Source organism: Arachis ipaensis, chromosome B8 (genome assembly GCF_059453495.1).
Source record: "Arachis ipaensis isolate K30076 ecotype BB chromosome B8, ASM5945349v1, whole genome shotgun sequence".
Taxonomy (NCBI): domain Eukaryota; kingdom Viridiplantae; phylum Streptophyta; class Magnoliopsida; order Fabales; family Fabaceae; genus Arachis; species Arachis ipaensis.
In genome coordinates this window covers 11,460,410-11,472,167 of record NC_142443.1, presented here as the reverse complement: position 1 = coordinate 11,472,167, position 11,758 = coordinate 11,460,410, and the positions used below count along the sequence as shown (strand labels likewise).

At 33.3% G+C, this 11,758-nt stretch overlaps 2 protein-coding genes across 2 annotated transcripts; both read right to left on the bottom strand.

The window, feature by feature from the left end:
• Positions 1–3,661: 3,661 nt before the first annotated feature.
• LOC110265684 (GPI-anchored protein LLG2-like) lies at positions 3,662–4,991 on the bottom strand. The gene is made up of 3 exons (XM_021108834.2): positions 4,901–4,991; positions 4,764–4,808; positions 3,662–4,041 (listed from the first exon to the last, which is right to left on the bottom strand). The coding sequence occupies exons 1-3, from the start codon at positions 4,989–4,991 to the stop codon at positions 3,662–3,664; spliced, it is 516 nt and encodes a 171-aa protein (XP_020964493.1).
• A 658-nt stretch (positions 4,992–5,649) lies between these two features.
• Positions 5,650–9,165, bottom strand: LOC107614003 (DTW domain-containing protein). The gene is made up of 8 exons (XM_088497514.1): positions 8,789–9,165; positions 8,171–8,311; positions 7,983–8,078; positions 7,776–7,902; positions 7,310–7,419; positions 6,871–6,954; positions 6,201–6,283; positions 5,650–6,106 (listed from the first exon to the last, which is right to left on the bottom strand). Exons 1-8 carry the CDS (start codon positions 9,134–9,136, stop codon positions 5,890–5,892), a joined length of 1,206 nt encoding a protein of 401 aa, XP_088353640.1. The 5' UTR covers positions 9,137–9,165; the 3' UTR covers positions 5,650–5,889.
• Positions 9,166–11,758: the final 2,593 nt, after the last annotated feature.

The window sequence follows — 11,758 nt, the reverse complement described above, 5'->3', positions numbered from 1 at the left end:
CCAGCCATCTCAACTGAAAGAAAGAAAAGGAAAAAGTATAAGTCCCAAACTCGGAAAAACGCCAACAAAAAAAAACACACCAATATATGACCGGCAGGCCACGGAATCCCCCATGATGTCCCGAGGATTCAATGGTCATTCCCCAAACAAATGCCAGAGGACGCTGGAAATATCCTTGTCCTCCAGAGATAAGCCATCATAGGTATCTCTCGTCAACACCGACGGCCCGACACCAAAGTTCCAATAGGTCGGGAACCGACGTTCACCTTCCATCGTTAACCAAAACGGATGATGTCCTCGAACAGGATGCACCTTGAAATATTCCCTTTTGAATCCATGAAAGGAGTCCTCAAACAACCCGAATATACGTCGATGGGGTTGAGCCTTAAACGACATATACCCTTTCTTATGCTTCCCCTCCTTGGTCGGAAGAGTGCACAAGAAGAGGAAGAGGAAAACAGGAACGGAAACCGGAAGCTCAAGATATTCACAGACAAGCTCAAAAGTACGAACAGCCACCCAACTGTTCGGATGAAGCTGGGACGGCACCACGGAACACCGACTCAGCAGCGCCTGAACAAAGGGCGAAAAGGGGAACCGCACACCGAGACGGGTGAACATTGATTCATAGACCCACATCTAGTCCGGAACGGTCGGAGAATCAAGGTTCAAATAACAAACCCTCTCATCGGCATCGGGGAGGACGAGCTCGTAGAGATGCTCAGCATCACCACCCCCACAAATCGCCCCCTGATCACGGAGCCTCTGGAGATCCGTTTCCGTCATCCGCGACGGAACGCCCCAAACGTCGCTGGTCACCCATGCGTAACAGGAGGGAACACCCCTAGAGGGAGTTATTGGAGCACCCACACCCTCATTCCTCTGCCGATTCATACCTAAAACAGGGAGGAGCACCACTGTCAAGCCTAACAAAACTACGCAAAAACAGGAAAGACAGCCAAAAACCTACTACTCACTACAATCCACGCAGTAGTGCTCAGCCCCTTCAAAAGACAAAACCAATACCTCTACCCAAAACACACTAGAGAACAACAGCCAAAAATACACAAAAACAAGGGAAGCAAGTAAAGCAGAACATAAAGAAAAAAAGAAGAGAGAACACCGACCTGATAATTCAAGAAAAACTTGAAAGGCGCCTGAATAGGAAGCAGAAGCACGGCGGCAGAGGAACGACAGCAATGAAGCAGAAGCGCGACAATAACAACACAGAGAAAAGACCAGAAGGAAGAAAGTAAAGTCCACAAAGGAGAGCAAAAACTGAGAAATGAAATAAAGGAGGGAAGAAAAGGCAAAAAATCAAAACGGTTTCAAAACTGGAAAAGGACGAAAATAGCCCTGGAAGTAAACAACGCACATAGGGGCAAAATTGGAAAGCAAACCAAGCATCCCCTCATAATAAATGCACCCTTTGAAAAACGCAACTGACAGCACGCCCAAAAAAGTGAAATAGGCGCAGGAATAAAGAAAGTTCGCGTCAATCGAACGACCCAAACTCCAAAGAAGACGAACCTCTGCTGAACCGCAAAACTCAGGGCTGACGCGCCGACCCCCCGCAAGATCCGTCGACCTGGAACTCCGCTCCGACAAACCAAAGAAGGCCACCAACAGCCAAAACCATATCCTCCAGCGACAGAGACCGACCCCGCTCGCTCTCCCGCTGCGGGGGCAACTGTTACGGATCCGGGCCACGGATCCCACATCTGAAACGGTCTCCGAACCCGGTTACCTGGGTCTGACCCGCTCCACCCTTCTGGAAAGTTCAGAACCGGCCCACTAGAGCTTCTAACTGACAATCAAATACTTCCCTTATCTTAGCCGAATAAGATAAGATAAGATAATCACCATCACCTATATAAAGGGGAGCCCCTGCCCCTTCAGGTACGCCATTCACTCCACACACCATATACCTCTCAGATCCATTATGACTTGAGCGTTGGAGTGTCTTTGCAAGTACCACCCCCCATTTCTCCAGTCAAACAATCCGGCATCCGCTCGACCCCCAAGTTTCCGATCCATCTCTCAACCCGTACCGGAGGCATCCAGTACATATATTAAAATTTAATTTTGATACACTGTCTTTACACGTGCACGTGCATCCAATTTTGTAACGCCACATTAATAAAAATAACTATCTTTTATATTGACCGCGTGAATAGTCATCTAAAAAAACAGTTGTGATTGCGCGACTGTGTAAAATGTTTTACACCGTTATTGCATGAAAATTAAACTATATATGTTATTGTATATAATAAATATGTTTTACACATTTTTAACATATTTAAATAAAAATAAGTTTTTAGAATGCACATTAAATATAAATCTAGAATTACACAAAATATTTCTCATGTTTTATAATATGAGAATAGAAATAATATGAGTTAATTGTTTAGAGTTTAATTCAAACATGATTATTTATATTCAAATAAAATATTTATAAAATTATTTCATATATTAAATATATTTACAATTACATTTATTATACAATAATATATATAAGAAAACATTTACCCCTGGCTAATTTTCTAAGAATATCATAATAATTGCCTTACTAATATATATATATATATATATATATATATATATATATATAAAGACAATTTTATTTAAAATTTACGAAGAAATCATGGGTACGGCGGTGGTTCAATAATTTGTTACTGGAATGGTGGCAGTCAATTATTCAATTGTAACTTGTAAGGACCAATGGCAAGTTGGTTAGCCAATTGACTAATCAGGGCTTGGGTTTCATTTTTGAGTTTTGACCATATGTATATACCTCTCCGCAGACCACAATTGGATTCTTCGTTATTTTATTTTATTTGGCGAATCGTTCATTTATTTATTTTCTGATTTTTAGTCAATCATTGTATTATTTGTACTAATAACTTTCTTCGTCCATATCTAGTACCATACAGGAGGAAATTTAATATTGTGCTTTTGGTCAAAATCGAAGAGGATAAACATGAGAGCGAGATCAATAGAGAAATTCGGATAAGTGCTTATTCTAATTAACCCCACTACTTCTTCAATTTGCATTATATTGGAGTCATGTATGTATATGCTAATGTCAGCAATTGTCAAGTCTAAACCCCACACTCTACATCATCATCGCTTAATTAAAAAAGGGCATGATCTAATTGGATATACATGCCATTGCAAAAGTATATAAACTTCAATTAAAATGATTAGCTAATAACATTAAAAAAATAAATAAATAAAGTCCAGGCATATTTCAATAACATACAGGAACTTTTAGTGTGTGTTTTTTATTTTGTCTTTGTAAAATTCATTTGATTACAACTACTGATCCTTAGGTAAAGTAATTTATTTATGAAAAATACAGAAATTTAATTTTTAATAGCTAACATTAATCAACTTTAGTATTTAGGTTTATAATTTAGAATTAAGGTTAAAAGTATATGTTTTAGAGTTTGAAATTTAAGATAAATAAATTAATTTAAAAAAAAAATACTTGATGTTAACTGAAATATAATTTTCACTTTCAATGTAATTTTGGTTGCAAACTATCCAATTCAGCAGCATTAAATATGAGAGATGGAACCTTATTATTCTTCACTCAAACATGCTCTCTAATATGGTACAAGAGACTTTGATTTCAAATTGATGATATATACATACATGTTTAGAACCAATGGAACAAGAAGCCTCCTAAGAAAGCAGCAACAGAGAAGAGCAAGATGATAGGGTGAGAAGCATGATGAGAAAGTTTGGGAGAGCTAAAAGATGTAGAAGGAGAAGGAGGATATACTACATTTTCACAGTTAAGACCTTCAGATTCTTCTTTGCATTGATTAGCAAAGAGGCCAGGAGGGTATTTTCCATGAATGTTAATGTAGCTAAACATGACTTGAGCACAATCACTTCCCTCATCATTGATCTCCTTTGAGATTGGGCATGCCAATTGCTTTAGAGCATTGCAACAAATCTTTGGTGGATAATGTGGCCCCTTGCACTGGCTTGTGATTATTGTGTAGTTCAGCTTCTCCATGTCAACTTTGCAAGCTGCATTATATGTTTCGGATAGTAAAATCAATGGTAGTTTTAATTAGATTAAACTGTGATGTGTCATTTCTGTATATTTCATATCTAATAAGATTTAATATCTTTATTTTATCTTTAGTGTGTTTTGACTTCTCGGCAATAAATCTTCAAATTTTGATTATTAGAGTGAGAACGATGCCAAAATTCGAGAGCAGGACATATAGTACAACATTTTTGGGAGTCTAAGGGAAAACATTTTTCACTACGATACGTATACACCAAAATCAACTACCAAAATCAGCCATCAGTATAAAATACATGTTGAAATACAAATACACATTGAAAATAAATTAAACTGCACATATATTAGCTGATTTTAGTGGCTAATTTTAATGTACAAATAGTATTTTTGTTTTCCTTAATTTACGAGACAAGAGAAAAATGTATAGATTTCACAGTGACAACACTTTTGCATTTGCCTCTATTATTCACACATTATGTTTCGTGAATTTAATTTTTATGTAACATTCAATGCAAAGGAGTTTTACACAAATAACTAAAGTAATTAATTTTCAAATTCACTATTTAAAAATCATCTAAAATATATGAGTTAAAAAAGAGAGGAGCGTGACATGCATTTATTGTTTTATTTTGTAAGATAATAAGCTTAAAATGGAATTCATAATTTCTAAAAAATCAGTCACTTTATGTCCACAGATTAAACAAAAGTAAAGAAATGCTACCTGTCTTGGCCTGAAGGAGGGAACGGACAGTTGTAGTTGATACCCCTGAAATCAAACATGTGAATGTCACAACATAAGAGAATGTGGCATGCATGCATGCGTGTAACAATGGCGGTGTTTGGAGGAAAAGAACTTACCAGAATTGGAAGCGGAAGAAGTAGATGCCAATGTGACAATGAGAATGAAGAAGCAGAGAATGTAAGAGAATAAGGCATTTGATGAAGCCATTTTCTATATCTGATTCTTTGTATTGTGTGTTGTGAGGAAGAAGAATGATACATAATTTAAATCTGCAGAAAGCGTGTTGTGGAGTTAGGTGACAATGGCGGTTATATCAGTTTGAGGACAAATCAAAATTAGTTATTTTGTCCAATTTGTTGGCCTCGTATGTTTCAAGCCAACTTTGATTCCAATTGGGGATATTCATTTATATAATTATAATAAATATTTATCTATAAATAGATAAATAACAAGTGATGATAACAATGTGAATATGACGAATTTTTTTTAATAACTAGTGATAAACTCATAAATAACCGAAACTATTATTATTTATATTTTAGTATTTATTGATTACTTGAATTTAACTACAAAAAATTGTTTACATAAAAGTATAAAACTAACTTTATCTATGCAGTTTTTTGTGTTTTACTTTCTTTTTTTCCTTTCTTTTTTTTTAAGGTTCAGATTGTTATAATGCATTCTAGTAACTCATATATGGAAAACTGTTGCTAATTTGAAATTAGAACTCCACACAAAGTGCACATTAAGGTATCTTAAAATCGAAATTATGATGACAAAAACCAAAAAATAAAAATGACCAGAAGTATATAATAAGTTCGCTTAAGCAACTAGAAAAGTCCATATAAAACACATACATTCCATGGGAAACAAAATAGAAAAGTCCTCATATCAAATTTTCCCAAAAATGATACATTCCATGGACTACAAGAAACAATTCCAGTTCATATTTTGAGCTGAAATTTAAAACTCCAAACAAAAATTGTATCAAACGTTCATGAAGTCATCTCATTCAGCCAATATGTACATTGTTAACGAACTCTCTCATGGCAAAAACTGCATAGATTAGCTGTATAAGTTGTCAGAAACAAACTGGTTATATTCTCTAACGGATGTTGGTTTGCCTCACTTTCCGCGTTATGGACCTCCCCATGCGAACACGTCGAGTTGTGAGGGCTTCTAACAGTTCGGTTAAAGCATGTTCCACTGCTTCTGCCTGTGTATCCAACCCAATGGAGCTAAACTGGGGAAGAAGTTGGAGCTCTAAGAGCAGGCCAACAGCTGCTGCAGCCGTACAAGTCCGATCCCAAGATGGTTGGGGCCTGCCATAGATAGCCATAGGAAAGAATGAATTTTACGGGGAATTAAAAAAGAGGTAGCGACAGCACAGGTTTCGCTAATTTGAAGTTTCATTACCTAAGTTTATGCATGGCAGATGCACCAGGATTTAAGGATATACAAGCAAGGTCCTCATCTCCCCAAACTGATTTTGCTTGATCCTGTTGAAATTAAAAACTTCACATCAGTGAGGTGCAAACATGATTGAAAACAGTTAACTCATTCCAAGCATAGCTTCTATCTCCATTGTCTCACTATCTCTATCTTTGTGCCCCAATGATAACTTCCAAACCTACCTTAACTGACCCTAAATAAAATCATTGAAAGCAGTTTGGTGCAGAACTAGCCAAATAAGACGATATTATCTTATACTCGTAAATTGTTAAAGTAGGCCCCTCGAACTTGCATCTGGTAGCCTCTTGGCATGTCTAAGAGAACTAGAACATCTGAACATACAATAGAATACGATTTTATGATCCCTTGGTATCTAACAATCGTTGGTCGTCAAGGGAGGCACTGTTCTGAAAACTCAAGCTGTTCTATAATCTAATAATACCTAACATGTTATATTTTTTTATTTTTGTTATTTTTCATTTTTTCCAAAGCTAGCTGCGATCGTATTTGTCGTTCATCCAAAACCAGCAATACTACCGGGAAAACTTTGTCCTGCCTAAGCAGACTCATGTGAAAAGTTGCAAATATAATGTATAAACAGAAGAAAAAGAAAACGAAACCCTCCAGTTATTACCTGAAGACGCCTAAACATAGCTGCAGAATTGCTCCATGTCCCATCAATCAAAATAAAATGCAGTGTTGTGTCTATTTTTGAATCCTTCACAATCAAAAGAAGACTGTTACCTTGTTGCACAACATGAAAACAAGGAACTCTATATCGAAATCTTGAGGCAACATGAACAAATGATATTTAGTTTACAAAGGTTGTTGACCTAAATAGCAACAATATTCTCATCAAATCAAGAATCCATTTGTTGTTGTCATTGCTTAGGTATCAATCGTAACTAATGAATATAAAATATCATAAAAGAAATTAACCAAACTAAGTATTGCTTCATGTTTCATTAATTACACAGCATTCTCCTCACAAGCACAATTGCTAGTACCATTCGTATATTTGTAAGCCAACAGAGAAAAATACAATTATCATCATAATGTTAGAAGAGTAAAACCTTTGCTGCTGTGACTTCATAGTTTGTGACCAGCTCCTCACCAAATGCATCTTGAACTGATTTTAAAACTGAGCTCTTGTTGGGATAAAGGCACCATACCTTACTTTTTCCTGAATTAAGGTAAACCCAAATCTAATCTTCAGATTTATATATAATGAGCCCAAGAGCATGTAGATCCAAAATATCAAGGAAGAATAACTAAATTAAATCACGCCCTAATATCTTAATTGATGATAGGAATGCAGCTTAAACATACTACCATAATAAGGATCCATTTGAAATGAAACTAGGAACATAACCATTTACCCTCTCCATATTTGATAAAGAATATTGTGTTCCTTTATGTATACATATTTAAGCATTCAAAGAAACATTTGACGAAAGAAAATGTAGAAATAATAAATGCAACGATATGTATTCTGATGATTTCTTCATAGGTACTGCCAAGCTACAGAAATTGATATACCTGCCAGTTTAAATGCATTCCACATGATTTCTTCATGTTCAGGAATGCCAAAAAGGCACAAGTTTGCAGCGTCAACACCAAACACTTGCCACAACAGCTTACCAGTGTTGTTCTGTCGTAAGAAATCCTGCATGTACAAGTAACTGATTCAAGAGAAATGCAGATAACACAACAGAGAACCATAACAGAAACGAGTAATATCTAAACCTTGGGATGCATATACAACCAAAATTTTATTCCGGGCCAGAGGGAGCAGGAATTGATTCTTGAACACATACAATCCTCTTCCACAGGAAGCCAGCACTACAAAATTAAACAATAATCCATAAGAGCAGATGCCCAAGGCATATCACCATCATTCGGCAATACCTTGCTCAAACCACTTCAAATTAAACCTTCTGACAGAGGTAACCCCTGCTTCCAAGCACACGACAGGCTATTTGTCTGGCTGAATAAAACTGGAGCTTCTTTTCAGAATCACCTAATGCCTGATAGGTCGCTCGATGTTTCTTATCTTCTTGTACCCTAAAATCCCCCTGAATCATCACATAGCATCCAAATCTCCAGTGATCAGATTGTAATCATAATGTATCATGTGACAAATGGAGGTACAAGTTATTATTGCTAAGCAGTATTTGGTAACTGCTGTAAACAAGTTTATGAAAATTTTGTAACTAGCAAGACTATAGGCGGATTTATAACTAAAAGTCCTTCATCTTAATTACTCTAAATTGAAAATTTCAGGAAGGACTCCATGGCATAGTCTGAATCTTGAATTCATGTAGCTGATCCTCATTATGAGAAAGATCCCTTTTTTAAAAAATTGGGAATTGAACTCGAGCATCTTGTGGTAATGGTATAGTATTTTCTACACACTACTTACAGGTATTCATATGATTAAATCATTAGCCATAGAATAGAACTGAGACATTCTTTCTAGTAATAACATAAAGAAGACACGGCTAAGATAAGAAAAATCCAAAGAGATTCAAATAAAATAATAAAAAAAAAACCTGCAACTTTCCACCATTGCCACCAAAGCTCATGCGAGCATCGACGTGTTTCTCCAAAAGCTTCAAATCATTAACAATTTGAGAAACCATGGATGGAACGGGGGAGGTTGTGCCCCAGGCCCGCCACTCCTCCAAGGAGATAGCAGCACGTTCTTCTTCTTCTTCTTTAACAGCTTCCCCCATGTGAGAGAACTGTAGCTGGCGTGTTGATGCTCCGTTAGCGTGGGTTCGGTTCCAAGATTGAAACTTCGGCTTCGAAAGAGGACATTTGCATAGAAAGGCCCTAGTAGTAGTAGGAGTAGTAACCAATGATGATGAAGACGATGATAATGGCATCAGCAACTTCATTTTTTTACTCTCTTCTCTGTTGGATCGGATTGTTACTTCTTAGGATTACTATTTGACTATTTTTGTCCCCACAATGAATTATTGTTGATTCTGAAATGGCCCATTACTCTCCACCATAGCCCAACTCAAAGATCGTCACTACCAAAGGATCCAAAAATAATAGGCCCTGGAAAAAAAAGAAACATGCAAATCTGCTAAACATGTGATTAAAAAAATATTAATTAAATCAGGTCCAAAAAAAAATATTAATTAAATGAACTTTGATTGGTAGTGTGATTAACTCATTCATTTGTTTAAACAAAAATATTGAAAGTTTTAATTCTATTTTGTATATACAATAAATCATTAACCTATTAAGTTAAAAGATACTGTAGACGATTTAAAAAAAATTAATTAATTAATCTTATATTTGGGAGAGCAAAGGAATTTATTCTTCCTCTCATCCTCAACCAAATGTCAAAGAATGGATCATTTAATTAGGTATAGGTGTATAGCCACCAACCAATTTCGGCGGCACATAACACAATATTTTTTTGGCGACTATATAATAATAATAATAATAATAATAATAATAATAATAATAGGAGGCATAATGCATATTATTTTTTTATTAGTAACTTATAATTATTTCAGCCAATATATATATTATTTAATTTATTTTTAATAAATATTTATATTTTAATATGTATTCTGTAGTTATAACTGATTTTAAAAATTAATTTTAGTGTATATTTAGTATAGGAGTGAACGTAGATCGAATCGGATTGGATATGGCCAAAATTCTGATCCGATCTGCACTAAAATTATCGGATTGAATCGGATATCGGATATATATGCAAAATACAAAAATATTTTAAAAGATTATTTTTATTAAAAAATATCAATAAAATTCATTTTTTCTATTCTTTTAAATATGTTTACTCTTAAAATAATATTAAGCATATATTTCTTAAATAATAAATTAAAATAATACAACATATATGATAATTATTAGTTGAAATAAAATATAAAAAGAATATTTACTTATTTATTTCTTGATTTTTCGGATACGCAAATATGCAGAATACCTACACAAAATTTACAATCCGATCCTATTAGTGTGGGATTGGATCCGATCCAATAGTCTTGTTATTCACAATTTTTTGAATCGAATTTAGATAAAAATACTGCGAATATACAGATGAAATTCAATTCATGAACACTCCTAATTTAGTATATATTTTTTATTTTTTATTTTTAAAAATCTATAAATTCATCGCAATTTTTTTAAAATTTTGTAATTTTTTTTCTCTAAGACTTATAAATTTATGGTTCTTCGTCACAAAATTTGTGTGTCTTTTTTTCTTTTTAAAATAATTAATAAATAATATAATGGTGATTTCCCCTGTTATCAAAATTAAAAGGAAACCAACAATCAAAATAATATAAACAGTTCTTTTATATGGTGGCCTTCTTTGGGTGGGGACATAAATAAGGAACTTTTTCAAAGTCTGAATAATAATTCAACGTCCAATCATATGTAGACGCTGAATGCAAAAGAAAATCAAGATATATAGGCAGGATAAAAAAATGAAGGACTTTGTTGGGTAAATAAATACTTTTGTAAAGAAGGTGAATAATAGATTTTAAAATTAGTTTAATAAAGTAAAAATATATTTTATTTTTAAATTATTTATTTAAAATTTAATATTTAAATAATTATTTATACATCTAATAAATTAAATATCTGATATATTTATTATTTATATTATTTAATATTTTTATTGTTATCTATATTTTTTCAAAAGGTAAATATTTTGAATAGTCAAATCAAATTTTTATAGTATGTAATTAAACAATAGGGTAAATTACTTATTTAAACTAAGGGGATCAAAAAATTACACGAATAAGTTAAATTAAAAATTTGTTCATGAATCAATCAATTCACATTTTTATAAAGTTCGAATCACTCTAATTCGAATTATCTATACACGCACACACCCACTAATTCGAATTAGGGTGATTAAAATTACACACAGACACGTGTACATAGTAATTCGAATTGGGTATATTCGAATTATTCAATTTAAAAAAAATTATTAAAAAATTTTAAAAATATATATTTCTCGAATAATAATTTAAAAATTAAAAAATATATGTATTTTATTTCATGCATTAAAAAAAGCTAACAAAATATTTAATTACGAGACTCTTTACAATATTAATGAGTTATCAATTCGAATTCTATACAATACTCTCTTGCCCATTTTTAATAGTTCATGAATAATTTTTAATAAATTTTTTTAATAAATTTATTTAAATTATATGGTGAGATATTACATGATTCGAATTATATGGTGAGCAATTCGAATTCTATACAATACTCTTCTGCTCATTCTTGATAGCTCATGAATATTTTTTAATAAATTTATTTAAATTATACCACAAAAAAATATTTTATTCTATACAAAATAATTTAAAAAATGGCTTAAAAGATGTTAGGAGTACTATAAAAATTTGTAATGTCCTAATAACTTAGGACATTAAAGAAATACTCTATATAGTCAATAATAATTTAAAAATTAAAAAAAATATATTTTTATCATGTATTTACCTAAATCACTAGAATATTACAAATTTTTA

What these genes read in the sequence shown, in the direction of transcription:
- LOC107614003 (XM_088497514.1), bottom strand. Translation starts at nt 9,136, where the DNA reads ATGAAGTTGCTGATGCCATTATCATCGTCTTCATCATCATTGGTTACT. An exon ending in GGGGTTACCTCTGTCAGAAG is followed by an intron (nt 8,079 to 8,170) that starts GTTTAATTTGAA and finishes TTAATTTTGTAG; the next exon opens with TGCTGGCTTCCTGTGGAAGA. An exon ending in GGTTGTATATGCATCCCAAG is followed by an intron (nt 7,903 to 7,982) that starts GTTTAGATATTA and finishes TTGTACATGCAG; the next exon opens with GATTTCTTACGACAGAACAA.
- LOC110265684 (XM_021108834.2), bottom strand. Translation starts at nt 4,991, where the DNA reads ATGGCTTCATCAAATGCCTTATTCTCTTACATTCTCTGCTTCTTCATT. An exon ending in TTCTTCCGCTTCCAATTCTG is followed by an intron (nt 4,809 to 4,900) that starts GTAAGTTCTTTT and finishes GTTTGATTTCAG; the next exon opens with GGGTATCAACTACAACTGTC. An exon ending in CCTCCTTCAGGCCAAGACAG is followed by an intron (nt 4,042 to 4,763) that starts GTAGCATTTCTT and finishes CATATAATGCAG; the next exon opens with CTTGCAAAGTTGACATGGAG.